At 46.6% G+C, this 14238-nt stretch overlaps 1 protein-coding gene across 2 annotated transcripts in view; it reads left to right on the forward strand.

Annotated features, from left to right (window-relative positions):
• The window catches only part of FBXW4 (F-box and WD repeat domain containing 4), a 62613-nt gene that overhangs the window by 40431 nt on the left and 7944 nt on the right, over positions 1 to 14238 (forward strand). Inside the window, exon 6 of one of the 2 annotated variants that reach the window (XM_075026230.1) lies at positions 6193 to 6258. The exons of the other annotated variant lie outside the window; for it this stretch is intronic. Coding sequence (XP_074882331.1) covers positions 6193 to 6258 — 66 coding nt within the window. The remainder of the gene's footprint in view (positions 1 to 6192; positions 6259 to 14238) is intronic. 2 annotated transcript variants of the gene reach the window in all.

Below are 14238 nucleotides of genomic sequence, written 5' to 3' on the forward strand. Positions count from 1 at the left end.
GAATGGAAAGACTTAGTCTGGAGCTAACAGCCAGAGGGGTATTGGAGAGCTATAGTAAATTGGATGCAACCTGCACTTGTTATTTCAGGTTTTGGACAGTTATATCATGTGTCATTGGCTTCTTCAGCTTTTCCAATCTTATCTTCTTCTAAATAGCCTTCCACTCCCCATGTTCATTTTTCTAGAAAGTTGTAATTTTGGCCATTAACAGTAGCCGGACTTTTGGTGCAACTGCCTTACCTGCTGATTTTTGTTCAGTTTGTGGTTACTGAGTTGTTAGCCTGTAACCCAGCTGTCCTGACTTACTTCTAAGGTACTGAAGGTGCTTGGTTCGATGCTCAGGTCATGCTGCAAGAGGCACAAAGTAGGGCTAAAGGAATCAGTCTGGGGCAGTGAAGGGGCAACGCCAGCCCTGCATGACCACCCAATCCTGGCTTCGTCCATCATTGCCTGAATCAAAGGCAGGTGGGACTTCTTGCATGTTTGTGGTGCCTGCTTTCTCATGGAGAAGAAAATGCTAAACTGATGGTGTGGTTTTGGTTTTGGTTTTGGTTTTTTCTCCTTCTTCCTGCAAATTAAATGCCCCTGGGGAAGGAGCACCTACTTTCCTGTGCTGTCTCCCTCCCTTTGTGTATAGCTGGTCTGTTGGAGAAGCCTCATGCTAGAGGTGCCGAAACTGCCTGCGCTGAGTTTCTGACCCCCTCCTCTCCCCTTCACAATGTTGTTACTGTTGCATCTGCTCCCCAGCCTCCTGGGCTCTTCAGCAGGGGCTCCATCAAGTTTGTGTGACCTTAGCACTGTATTCATGCTGGAGGAGTTACCTTCCATAATGATGTCAACTGATGAGGTTAGCAGGATGGTGGCGGCCGCGATAAGACATGACATGTTCTAATGATTCGCCTTAGCGAGCTGCCTGTGTGTGTTGAGGGGGGTGGGCACAGAGGGGCTTAGAGAGGGGAGGTGGGGGCCCCGCAGGTGCCGACAAAGACTTTGACCTTTGCTGCTATAATATCAGTGTTTCACAGGCAGGGCGGTTCGGTAACCCACTTTCAGCCCATCAAAAATTGATTTAATTGCAATTTTTTCCCCCAATTAGAAGCACTGGAGCTTAACTAATTGGAGTAATAGAGAGTAATAAGGCTCTGATAAAAAGCCTTCCTCTGCCTCCTTTGTATCTTGTGTCATCGCCTGTCAGAGGTCAGAGAGCTTGCATATTCTATTAGGCAGAGTTGCCTTCATTTGTACAAATTAGTTTACCCAACAGTAATTAAAATGCCAGTGCGGGTCGGGGAGAGCTGAATACAATTGATGGGCACGTTGGTGAAGGATTTGACAGCTCCGGTGGCCTCCCTTGCCAAAGCGTGTCAGTGCTGAATCAAAGGCTACACAAACCCACAGACCCGTGTGTTTAACCCGTGGCACCACCAGCACCAACTGCTTTCTCTCTTCTCCACTCTCCATTTTGGACTTTCTTTCTCCTCTCCTTCTTTTCTCATCCCACTTGAGACTTTTTAAAAAAGATGTTTCCCATCTTTGAGCTGTCCTTTCTGTTGATCACTTTCATAATGCTGCTACCAGCCCCCCCATTCTGTCTCCCTCAGTGCTCCCCCTCCTTTCCCCCTGCCTTCCTCATTCCCAGCTGCAGGGCTCTGTCAAGTAATAACTTCTTTGTTTCCTGGTCCGATGAGTCTCCGTATATAATAGTGTCCAAAATGGAACAACGATGTCCAATTCCAGGGGGTGGGGGACTGTGTGAAGAGGAAGGAACAGGCTCTTGCACGTGTCAGGCAGATTCTGGATTTGAAATCCCCAAAGAGCAGAATAGGACTTGAGAAGGAATCTGTTTACAGTACAGGGGAACGGCTCAGGCCTGGGGCATGGGGGAAGTTTAGAGAGAAGAGATTGGAAAGGGCCTGTTTCACCCAGGATCCTTCAATGACTTTCCATTGCAGGATTCCCAGCTCAGGCAGTGCCTGCTCTGAAGGCTGGGTTGACAGTGAGGAAGGTATGTATTGCACAGTGGGATTTGTATCTTTGGAGTGCAGACTGTTTCCAAGCCTCATGACAAACAGCATCTTTCCAAAAGGGCTGATGAGCAGTTATCTCTTTCCCTCTGGTTCATCCACATCTGGCAATGTTCTGTCCAGGATGGGGTAAAGAGGGATGCTGCAGGTGGGGTGAAACTGTGTAGTTGGCACCTTGGGAGCAGTCATGAGATCACTGCAGCTGGACTGTAGCCAGAGCACTACTGTTGTTGCCAGAAATGCCATGGGATCTTCAACAACCACAAGTCAGTCAGATGGAGAGAAGTTCTTGTGCTTCTTCCACCAGCACTGCCAGATGTGTGTTCTCTCTCATCCCCTGGCTCAGCGTCTATCGTGGGGGGATGATATCTAATGAAATGTCTCTTCTGTAGCATGAAGAAGGTCTGGCTTCAGGAGGAGGGTTTTTTGGGGTTTGTTTTTTTTTTTTTCTTTTCTCTTTTTCTCTCCTCCTTCTCAGTAGGGAGTTTCAAATGGGAAAAAGAACATCAAGTATCAGATGAGTTGGAAAATTCCTTGCTTTGGACAACAAAAACATGCTGTGTATGAAGTATGTGTGTCTCAATGCTCTGCAAAATCCTCACCTTCCTGGTACAGCAGAGATGGAAATGTGATGTTGGCTTGCTTGTTTTCACCTCCTGGGAGATCCAGGCCTTCAATGCCCCATTATGGAAGCCCTGCGATGGTGCTCATTTCCCATTAGTGGAGCTTTCTGGAGGGAGCTTGTAGTCATGGTACCCAGCAGCTTTCACAGGGCAGAGGAAAGCTTAGCGGGGAAGAGACTTTGCATCTCCAAGGCCGTCTGCAGCTTGGACATAGAAGTTTTTATGTAGCATGTAGATGCGTCTGGTCAGTGTCTGTGTACATCAGTAGTATCATATATACTTCAGACAGATAGGTCATCCCTGCGGTCATATATATAGGGTATCTTGTGCTCTACTCTTCCCAATCTAGTCTCTCCTCAGTGTCTTTGACTTCTGAAAGCATTGTAGGCAAAATAAATGACACTCACTAAGCTGGTAACTCAGCTTGGTTTGTTTCTCTTGGGCAGCTGGCAAGAGCAGTTGTGAAGATGTTGCACTTCTTTAGGTCAGAGGTTTTTGGTGTGTGCTCTGTGCTTCCAAAGACAAAAAGCCTTGTTGAAGGTAAACTGAAGGAAGCAAGTCTGGTAGAAGGCTTCAGTTCTGCTGAACAATGTTTCAGAAATTTTGGAGCCAGGCTTCACCTGCTTAGCTCCAGTTTGCATATTGTTTTAGACCTACCAAAGCTGACTTGTCTTGCCCTTTTGCTTGGAGTGAAACTGTCACCCCTGTGAAGTTCCCAGTTATGGGAGGCCTGGGGGCTGAAGGTGTATGCCTGCAGACCAGACTCAAGGTGAGGCGCCCTGTATCATCCCCTGGGAGTCCAGACTTCCAGGTCAGTTCGCTCCCAGGCTTTGACAATTTCTCATTGGCACCACTTCTTGTGCATGTCTTGTGAATGCCGCTTTCTAATCCTGGCAGTGAAGGTGCCCCACTCTTCTGGGAGAATTCTTATCTTTGCTTGCTAATGGGCTCCAGCCTGTTAAAGATAAGGCCTGCAAGCCTGATCCTGCTGAAGGATGAGAAAAAATTCCTGTTGACTGAATGGAGCCAGCTTTACCCAGAAGAGACTTGTTTGTGGCCCTGAGGCCTGTATGTGATGCTGGAGAGAAATCTCTTCATCTAATGCTATTTTGGGGTGGGTTTTTTTGGTTTTTTTTGGAGGGGTGGGTGGTAAGGACTGAGGAGGGAAAGCTGAAGTCCAGAACTGACAGCATGAGCAGGGATTAGACCTTGCTGTTCCTCCCACCTTTTTCTCCCTGTTGGTGTGCCTCCATGCTAATTTAGACCTGTGGCAACCATCAAAGCTTTGTGCATACCTTCTGCACAAAGGGGCTTGTCTCCCACGTGAGGGCGTTCTCTGCTGGGACACAGTCAGTTTGTCCCCCCAAAAGAAAAAACTTAAGCACCCAATTGCCTGCTTGACTGACTCCCTGACTGCTATTATGTTTCTAACCACAGTAATTGGCTTTAGTAGTTATTAATGGATTATGTTTGGGGAGGGAGGGACAGAACCCAACACCTAGCTTTGTAGCTGAGGGACTCGCTGACCAAAGTGCTGCTTTCCAGACATGGGGTTTGACTGCTGAGCTGTCAGAGTGGGTATCTCTTCCTTGTTTTCCTTTGAGATGGGAGACATTGGCAAAAGGGAAATGTTCCCTCTTGTCCTGCAGTATGGTGGAGAGAAGGCAGGTACTGAGGAGGGACCTTGTTTCCAAGTATGAAATCCTGCACACTTTCTTAATTGGTCCTTGTGGCTGCTGCACAGCAATAAGAATTGACTTTTCCTTAGACTCTTGGACTTCGGTTAGGGACTTCTATGGAGAATAATAATGTGTGCACCCTGCAGCATCTGTGCAGAGCCCTGTGCTACAGGTGCATTGGGCCAATCGCATGTGCACTGTCAATGAACCTGGGTTTTTGCATGTAAGACAGCCTGGTTGGAGAGACTTTGAAATAGCTCTGGTGCTGCAGGTGTTGTCTAGCCCTAAAGGGCAGCTAAGGGTTACAGGACTTGTGGATACCTCCAGGTATGTGATTTTGGGTAGGAGGGATAAAGCCAGCAAAAAAAAGAGAGCCTTGGTAGCTGTAGCTCTTCCTTGGTTCTTGTAGCTCTTTGAGATGGCTTGATGTTATCTGCTTGCCTCTTTTGCAGAGTATATTGGCAGAGCTGCTTTGGCCTTATGATTTGGAGAAACCAATTGCTCAGCTAAACCACAGAGCTAGAAGTAGGAGTCCTGAGTTCCTGCCCAGCTTCCACATGGCTCTTCTCTGGCTTTGATTGAGTTGAGTGCATGTTCACCACTTTGCTGCTGGGTGCCTTGTAACACCAGCAGTAGTGCTTCTCACAGAAGTCGAGGATGCTGCAAGAATCCCTTCCTGGTACAGTAGAGACTTGGAGACACCTTCTGACTTCCAAAGGAAGAAAGTTGTAGAGGATCAAAGAAATGTTTAAAAACTGCTATTTTTACAGATGTGACATTTTTTCCTTATTTTGCTTTCTTCTTTCAGCTGCCAGCCCCATGTCATGCTGCAAAAGATGTTTAGGCAAAGCATAGAGCTGGCTTTTATTTAAAGCAGGCTCTGTTTCCTGCATTCATGCTATCCTTATTGCAATGACTTAAACATAGTTTTGGCATTTTATTCTTGGTAGCTGCAATAAATGTGGCTTTGTGAGAGGTCATTTATAGCTTACTTAAAAAGCTTTGTATGAGCTGCTTTCTCTTCTCGTATTTGGACTGAGGATAGGAAGTTGGCACAAAACAAGCAGTGTGGTGTGGAGAGCCACAGCACCCATGTTCCTGCTGCTTGATTTTAAGGATTTGTTCCTGTCTTATCAACTAGTTTGAGGCTGGTGGCTGTCAGGTGATCTCTGGAGCCAGCATGTGCAACAGGAACATAGCATCACCAAAGAGGACTTTGGAATGGACCCTGCTGGAGAGTGTGAACTGAGCCAGATACTGCTGCAGGAGAGCTGTGCTGCTTTTATTAAAGAGTGCTTGAGCACTGGGGAGGGCAACCTGATCCAGCTTTGAAATTGGCCCTGCTTTGAGCAGGCTGGGCTGGAGATGTCTATTCTATGATTCCTTAGGCCTGTGATGCTGCAGCCAATTCATGATTGTGCTCAGAAGTTGCCAGCAAACAGAAGCGAGACACGAAGTAGGAAGTAACAGGGAATTTTCCATAGGGTCTTTCCTCAGCTTACGACACTGACTGTATATGAAATGTGCTGAGTACTGTGCTAACTGTTTTGAAAATGTTGTTGCAATTTACAGCTGCTCCTGTTTTAGGTTTTCCCTTTGCATATGCAAATACATCTTTACGTCCTGCCAATTATCTTCAGTAGTGAACTGCTGCGTCTGGGAAGCTCAGCTACTGAGAGCTCTGGAGCACCTCCCTTTGCTGCTGCTTGCCCCTTGTGAAATGCAGTAGAATATGCTGAAATAGTCTTGAACCAGAGTTCAGAGTCTGTCTTGTAGCCCGTTTTCTCTGTTTTGCTCATGCACTATTTCTTCAGAACATGAGGATTAGTAAGTGGGTTTTTTTGTTTGCTTGTTTTTTTTAAACAGCTCATTTGTGACGGGGACAGCCTGCTGTGGACACACCTCACCTCTGAGAATCTGGGACCTTGAGAGGTGAGTGAGCTTTCAGGTTATAGGGAGGCACTTGATGAGAAAAGTGAATAACAATGAGAAATGCAATGTTGGAGATGCCGTAAAATTATTCCTTTAGTCCATGTAGGCAAGGGGTGTTTAAACATGAGATGTGGGACGGAGTAAGGGACGGAACAAACTGGTGTGGAAAGGTGTATGTGGGGGGTGGTTCTGGTTCAGTAGGGAGCAGCTCAACTTTTCTTCCCAGCTTTTCTAGTTGATGGCACAACCATCCCTGTTTCTTCCTGTTACCCATGTACAGTCAAAATATGCCCATTATGCCTTCCTTTTCATCTGCCTCAGTTGATGCTTCAGCCTGAGCCAGAGGGGTGAGGAAGGTGATCTGCATCCTCCTATTCACCCACTTGGCTGTGGTGCTCAGAAGCCAGAGGCAAATGCAGTTTCTATAGTCATCTTGTTCTGGCTGGTGTTTCTGGTAGCTCAGGTGGTGAGGGGTGGCAACAGGTTATACATGGAAGTGACTTAGGCATGTTGTCTTAATAAGCATTGAGGAGGGTAATTGCTGTGGCCTCTGATTTGGGACCACTGAGTAGTTTCTGTGCAGTGAAGGTGCTGACCTTGGCAACTGGGGAAATGCTGGGCTCAAATCCTGATGTGAGACTCAACTGCTGACAAATTTGAAACTCTCAGCCTGGGGGTCTTTGCGTAGTGATGGACAGATAGCAAATATCTGGCAGGATTATTGAACTGCAGCTCAGCTTTCCAGGACTGGTATGCTCTGGTCGGAGTGGCACAGCACAGATTATCCAGGGAGTGCTGTCAGGATTGAGGTGAGCTGGTGGGCTCTGGGAGTCAAGAGAGGGGAGCAATGGCAGAAGGGGCCTGAGGGGTGTCAGCAGAGCTGTATCTGGGGAAAGGAGGTAGAGGAGGATTGGTGTGGATGCAGGTCTGGTCTGAGGCCAATTGCCTTCTAACCTGTAGTTTAGGTAGTTTAGATTGTCTGAGTCAACTGCATCAAATACAAATATAAATCAGTTTGTTTTTCTCTGAAGTAACCAAAAAAAAGACACTGCAAAGGATGCATCCCACAAAGGACAAACTAGAGCAGGAAAGACAGCGCCAGTGCATTCAGCTGTAGTGCATGTATCTCAGTGACCTAGTCCATTGGTGCCTTTGGAGTACCCCAGAAGGATGTAGGCTATGCTGCGATACCCCTGCCCATCGCATCTTCCAGCCATTCTTGAATAGAAGCATCTGACAGGGTGAGGAGATAGGCAACCCTCTCCCCCCTGCCCTAACCTCTCTGACAGCCTTTCCCAAGGAAGCCCGAAGAGATAATAAAGCTGTGTAGAAAATAGGATTAAGGTAATGAACAGGCACAACGGAGTTTGATCTTTCAATAACGTCAAAGCCTGAGTGACAGGCAAATAAAAAAGCCAAGGCAACCTAGGCTACTGGGCTTCTGTTGCAATGGCTGGAGTGTCAAACTTATTCTTCCCTCTTCACCTGTCACAGCTGGAATGTACCATGCCACTGGGTCTTTTCCTCTCTGGGGACCTGTGTGTGAGTTGGGAGTCTTGTCAGCACGTGCAGGGCAGGAGACTGAGTAGGGAGCACAGCTGGGAAACTAGCACGTGAAGCTTGATGTGATCATTCATAGTGAGGGAGTACAGACCTGTCCTTCCAGGTCTTGACTTCTCCACAAACTATTGTTCTTCCCAGCAGAGCTTTGGATTCATTTTCAAAGGCTCCAGTGGTTGCCAAAAGCGATGTCGTAGAGAAATGCTGTTTCTTTCTTTGAGGCTTGTGCATGTTGTTTCCCTGGTCAGACTCCAGAAGTGGGAGTGTGGCATGGAAACTCAAAATCTTAGAGCTACCCAGGACTGAAAAGCTCCTCCTGTGCTCAATGTGTCCTGATAACATCTGGCAGACAGGGCCAGGCCCCTGAGTTTGCTGCTTACCCCTACATTGTGGCCACAAAGGGCCAGAGTCTGACCTGCAGAGGCTGAACGTGGCAAGGACATTATCTCTAAGAGCAGAATCCACGTAACTTCTCTGTCAAAATAATGAGGCAGGATAGAGTGATCCTTAATCTGTGTTCTTTAAAACTACAGGATCCTTAGCACCACTTAGATGTTTAGTGCTGTCTAAGACCAGTTAGTTCAGTTAACTGAGCTTTTTTCTGCGTGGGGGTGTGTATAAGTAACATTGCAGCAGTTTCTGCAGCACTCTCTTCCCTTGGGGTAGGTGGTCTTTTTCCCCAACAGCTGAGAGCTGGAACGTGCTACAAAAGGATTTAAAGCTTAAATAACCTTTTGTGTACTGATCTTCTTAGTTCCAGGCCAGATAAGTCCTTGGCTGGTGCTTGTAGCTGTTGGTCATGGTATGTTTTCATATTTATGACCTTCGCTGTTCCCTGACCCTGGGGCATCTATTCTCGTCCTTCGAAGAGGAAGGAGATAATGTTTTCACCTGGAAATATGTTCTGGGCTTTGAAAAGGGCTTGGTTGGGTTTGGCGGCGAGGAAATTTTTAGTGGGGAAAGGAAACACCTCTTGCTGCATCCCACCCCCACAACTGTCTTTCATTTCTGACTCTGCTGAGATGACGGCTTTGGATCAAAGCTGCAACAGGCAGCAACAAGCAATTGTCAAGGGGAGTCTAAAGCAGGGGAATGACCGTGTGATGCCAAGACACTGTCTCTGATGGCTGAAATTCCAGCTGCTGTTACACCTGGCCCTTTCTCCTGTAATGAAGGAGGATTTTTTTTTCTTACGCTTTTGAAGCTGGCTAGCTGCACCTCTGGAGGACATACCTCATCCCACAGATGCTACATTGTGCCATCTGATTGCTTTTAGATGTGGGGAAGTTACTGTGCTCTCATTGCCACTCACGATCAAGGTGTGTGTGTAGAGGGGGGCTGTGAATAACTTAGGTGATTAGACATCTGCACAGGAAAGGAGAACGATTAGCAGTGTGGGCCACTGGGTACTAAACTGTGTCCTTGCATCAAGTATCAGGCCTTGCTGACTCCTTGGCCTCTTGCAAGTCCCCTTGCCCCTCTGTGCCAGTAAGGGATATGATGGCAGCTGCCCCTCTTGCAGGTCTCTCTGCTCCCTTTGTCTTTCTCTGCTCAAACCTCCCTGTCTCATCTGCCAGTGCTAGTGCATGGCTCACCAGAACAACCAAATAATGGCAAGCAAGAGAAAAGGAAACTTTCTTCAGATCCTGTCTTTCTTTCTTTTCGTCTTCCCACCTCCTATCTCCTTTGGGAGTTTAAACTCCTTGGGAGATGAGCATGATGCACCACTGGGAACAGCTCCAAAGCCAGCATTTGTCATTTTCCTGCGGAGAACTGTTGCTCCCCAGCCTATCAGGGATCTCTGCCTGTCTTTAGGTTACAAATGCCCCTGCCTCAAGGATGCTTCTTTATGAGGCAGGATGCTCCAGAGGTTGCTTTGCAGAAACTCTAGGAGCTATTCTGCCAAGCCCAGTGTTTGAAATGGACCAGTGATCTGTCTGGCATGATAGTCCTCAGGCTGTAAACACTATGAATGCACAAGTCCTACATTGTCCTTCCCTGTGACACAACATGACAGATGCAGGGCACAAGAGCTGTTGTGAAAATTGAGCCAAAGTTAGCTGTGCCCTGCAAGCCACTCCAGATCCTCTACCTTTTAAATATCCAGTCTTTGTCCATCTCCTTCCCCCTTTTGAAGGCATTTTTGGCAGAGCGGTTTTTGGTTGTTTTTTTGTTTTTTTTTTTTTAAGAACCCTCTAATTTCTTGTTCGGTTTTTCTCCCTCTCCTGAGCCCTTTGAAAGTGGCTTTACGCCGTCACTGACACCAAACTGACACTTTGCGTTTCCCCACTTCTTATCCCTTTATGGCAACAGATGTTGAAATTTTGTATCCCTTTTATCTGTCCCTCTTTGCCCTCTTCCTGTAATTAGGTTTCCCTTGTTAGCAGTACAAAGTGGCCTGGTTTGCTGCCTGGCCTTTTGAGCCATTGTGTCTCAGCACATTTTTTTCCTCCTCTTTCGGAAGAGTTCCTTCCCCCTTAAGTAATAGGCAGGGTGTGGGCCAAAGCTGTGGCTTTTTCTTGTTTCTTTGTTCTCCATTTATCTCTGCCACCTTTTTCAAAGGGATGGGGAAAAAAAAAATAGAGTGTGCATGGAAGGGGAAGATACAGTTGCATTTCTTGACCATCAGGCCCCCCTGCTCTTCAGGTGTTCAAGGCAGGTGCCTTTGATGTCTGCAAGTTTTGGGGAGGTGGGAGGTAGAGGATTCATGAGAGTGGCTTGGGAGTGGAGAGGGAGATTAAGGTGTGTGGCTGGTGCCCTCGGCAGAGGGGTGGGGAGGAGTCTTTCAGGATAGCCAGGCAGCAGGTTAGTAATCTGTATTTGCCTCTAGTGCTATTGCATTGTGCTCTTTCTCTCTGAGAGCCAGCATGAGCGTGACCATCACGAGCAGCTGGCTGAAGTTTGCTAACTTGCTGCTGCTTGATCTCTGGTGTGTGCTTCCATGGGACCCTTGCTAGGTTACATCTGTCTGTGCAGTAGTGTGGGCAAGAATTAGTTGCTGTCTTTCAAATTTTGGCATATGTTGATCTGCATCCACTTTGTTGAGTGAACGTGAGAAACTGTCAACAAGGAGGAAGAGCTTTAAAACTTGGGCAACCTGTGCTGTTGTTAAACAGCAAGTGTGATTTGACAGTTGCAGTATATAGCACTGAACACCCCTGTTAGCTGATCACTACTGATGCTTTCCTGTTTAAATCCAGTCCTTTTTGGCTTTGCATCCTGTCATACTCAGATTTTTTTTTTAATGTGTGGAAGTAGATAAACGAAATGAGAATCTGTAGGTCTAGTTCTTGGTTATAAAGCTTGCTAAATGTTTTCAACAAAAGCTCTTAACGTAGAAGCTTGGCCCAAGATACACAAGCAGACTTCTTAGCATTGTGTTCTAAAACAAGTTCTATAGAAGATCATTCTCTCCACAGCTTTGAACTCCAAGGTTTAAACAAGTTTGAGACCCTCTAATTTAATGACAAGAGGAGTTTGCTGGGTAAAGGGAGCAAACAGATTCAGAATGGGAGTCGATAGATCGAAAGGAAAGGTAGCTGACTCCAAGAAGTGTGGGGAGTCTGTTTCACCCAGGCATGTAAACTGGATTTATCCAGTCACAGAAAAGTGGGTGGATATCTCTGATAACAGGAGAGATAAGTAATAGCAAATATTATCCTGGCACTGGTAACAGTTTCACAGGATTTAGGGGGCAGAAGAATCATAATACCATGCTGTAAGATGCAGAATCCCCCCTCCTGCCCTGCTTTTCTATAGATTCATCATGCCAAGTATCTTTTTTTGGCAAGGAAACTCTCTCCAGGCTTTGTGGGAAAGAGGGTCCCTACTCCTTTTAGGCTTGGGTTTCTTTCTCAGCATCTCTGTCTTGGCTGAACACAGTTTTAAATCAGAATAACCAATCCAAAACTTGTCCAACAGTGAGCTAAACAACTTTCTGGGCTGTGCTTACGTTGGGTAAGTGAATGCAAATGTGTGCCTTCTACTGCCTCCACTCACTGCAGTGGGATGATCCACAGGTAGTTGCCCTTCCTCAGATCCTGTTCATTCTCTTTTCCTGAGGCTCTCCTGCTTGGTTCTTTTGCTGTGCTGTTTCCCCATCCTGCCCACAGATGGCTTTGGTTACTCTTTTTAAAGCATTAGTTCTGGGTATTCCCATTTATGTGTCCTTAGGTTAATCAGGAACACAAATGCCATGCCGCCTTCTTGAAATTCAAAGGAAAAAGGGTTGGTGACGTGACAGACTAGGGTCTGTCATAGGAGAATTCTTGTCTTCAGGCAAACCCTTTCTTGGCCTGTTCATGTTAAATCAGTTTGGCACAATGACTGTCTTTGGATTTCTAATTTGGTCATTGGGAACCATTCCTTCTGCAGTAAGGCAGGTAGGATGGACAGTTCAGATGTAGATCTAAGCAAAGGGAAAAGCAGGTTCTGCTTCATGGAACTGGCAATCCCACTTGTGACTTGAGCAGCAAGACTAGATACACAGGTCTCCTGCCTTCAGACATGAATAAATCACTTGACAAGGCCAGAAGGAAATTCCTAGCCCAGTTCTGCAGCTCTGAACTGTAGGATTTGATTCACTTGCTGTGAGATTTTGGACATTATTGGCGGCAGGACACCAGGCCTATGGCCAACTACTTGAGCCAGTGCTGGAGAAAGCCAGTTGCTGCAGAGCACCTCTTGAGTAGTGGTCTCTTGGATGACTCTTCCTTTTAGCAGACTTTGTTGTGTTCAGAGCTTTGTCCTTGGCTATAATGGATAGCTTCAGTCTTGTCTGAGCAATATATTTCCCATGGTATGCATGTGTTCTCAATACCTTTTGGGGCCTTGTGGTTCTTTACTGATTTCTCGGGGGTTTTTCTGACATTGTCTTTCTGAACCCTTTCACATAAGCTGGGCATCTTCTGCCTTCCTTTTGTTAAGAGGGCTCTGGTGCATCTTAAATGTAAAACAGTTGTAAGAGGAAGAATGTACAGGTGTTTATCCTAAATCCTTTCCTCCCCATGGCAGCCTTGGCCCTGTCTCACTATAGATGAGCATGAGGCCAGCTCCTGCCCTTTGGATGTGTGCATGTCCAGGGCATGCTGTGGCCTTTGCACTCCTGGTCAGGCGTATTTATGACAACTCTACAAGGCACTGAACAATCAGAGATTGTGGGTGGGGGCTGAACACTCCAAGCGCATCAATCAGTTTCATCCCTCTGAGCCAAAGCAAAAGCAATCTTTATTTTTCCCTGGGTTGAGAGAGAATCAACAGAGGCTAGAGAGAAGAATGGGAAGGAGTGAATGAGGAACCCCCTCTGCCACTGGCTAGCAGTAGCTCATTTAAACAGATGGCTTTGTTTTGATTTGGACTCTCCATTTTTTTTGTCTCCCCACTAAAGGAGACCTGCAGAGCTCTGTCCAGAAAGGGAGCAATACAGCCGCCTGTTCCCACACAAGTGGGGCGAAAGGCGAGAGGCTTTGAGAATTCTCTGCTTCTTTTCCTTGCCTCCCTCTTTTTCTCTTCCCCCAAGAAATCACAGTTTGAGAGAATTCCCCCCTACTCCTCCCGTTGGAAAGAAAGACAGAGAAGACATTCTTGACATTCTTTGCAGAGAAAAGGGGTTAAATGTCTGAATTTGGGGGTCACCATGTTATACAAATTGCAATCTAATCGTTTTTACAAGAACACACGTGTGCTAAGAAAAGGAGCCATGGACAAGAAAGAAAACGGGACAGACAACCTTTTTTGTCCTATCTTCTTTTTTTTTTCCCCTCAAGGTTTTGGACTATTGTTGTGTCCTGTCTCTCTCCCCTCCTCACCCCCGAGAGGGAGAACATTGGTTTTATAGTTAAATTGGTTCGTAAAGCAGAAGGGCTTGGTGCCATTTCTGTTTGTTTTCCCAAATAAAAGCCCCAGCAGGGTCTCTTTTGCACCGTTGTGGCTTTATTTGAAGAAACTGGCTTTTTCCCATAGCCCAGCGTGTCAGTTTATCCTCTGAACTTAACCTTACGGGAACCCGAACAACAAAAACTCACAGGGTCCCAGAGCTGGAAAGGTAAAGAAATTGTATCTTTTTATTGGACCATTTAAAGCGTGTGTGGGCCAATTCAGAGAAAGCAGAAGAAAAGAAGGCAAAACTCCCTCTTCTGTCTCTCCCCTCTGACACAATCTCAAACCATCGTTGGTGTCATTCCCCCCCTACTGCCTTGAGTCCCTTCAGCTGCGCTGAGGAAGCTGAGAGGCATTTCTCCTGAAAATCATTTATAACAGCATGTCTGAGCCATTTCACATAGAGGTGCTCCCTCAAAATTCCCCAAGCCAATCCCACATCTCCCTGCAGGAATTAGTAGCCTTGGCTAAACGCAGAGGTGACCTCGGTGTAGGATAACTCTATGAAGAGTAACTTTGTCAATGACCTATGCTTCTCCCTAC

Source organism: Buteo buteo, chromosome 4 (genome assembly GCF_964188355.1).
Source record: "Buteo buteo chromosome 4, bButBut1.hap1.1, whole genome shotgun sequence".
Lineage (NCBI taxonomy): Eukaryota > Metazoa > Chordata > Aves > Accipitriformes > Accipitridae > Buteo > Buteo buteo.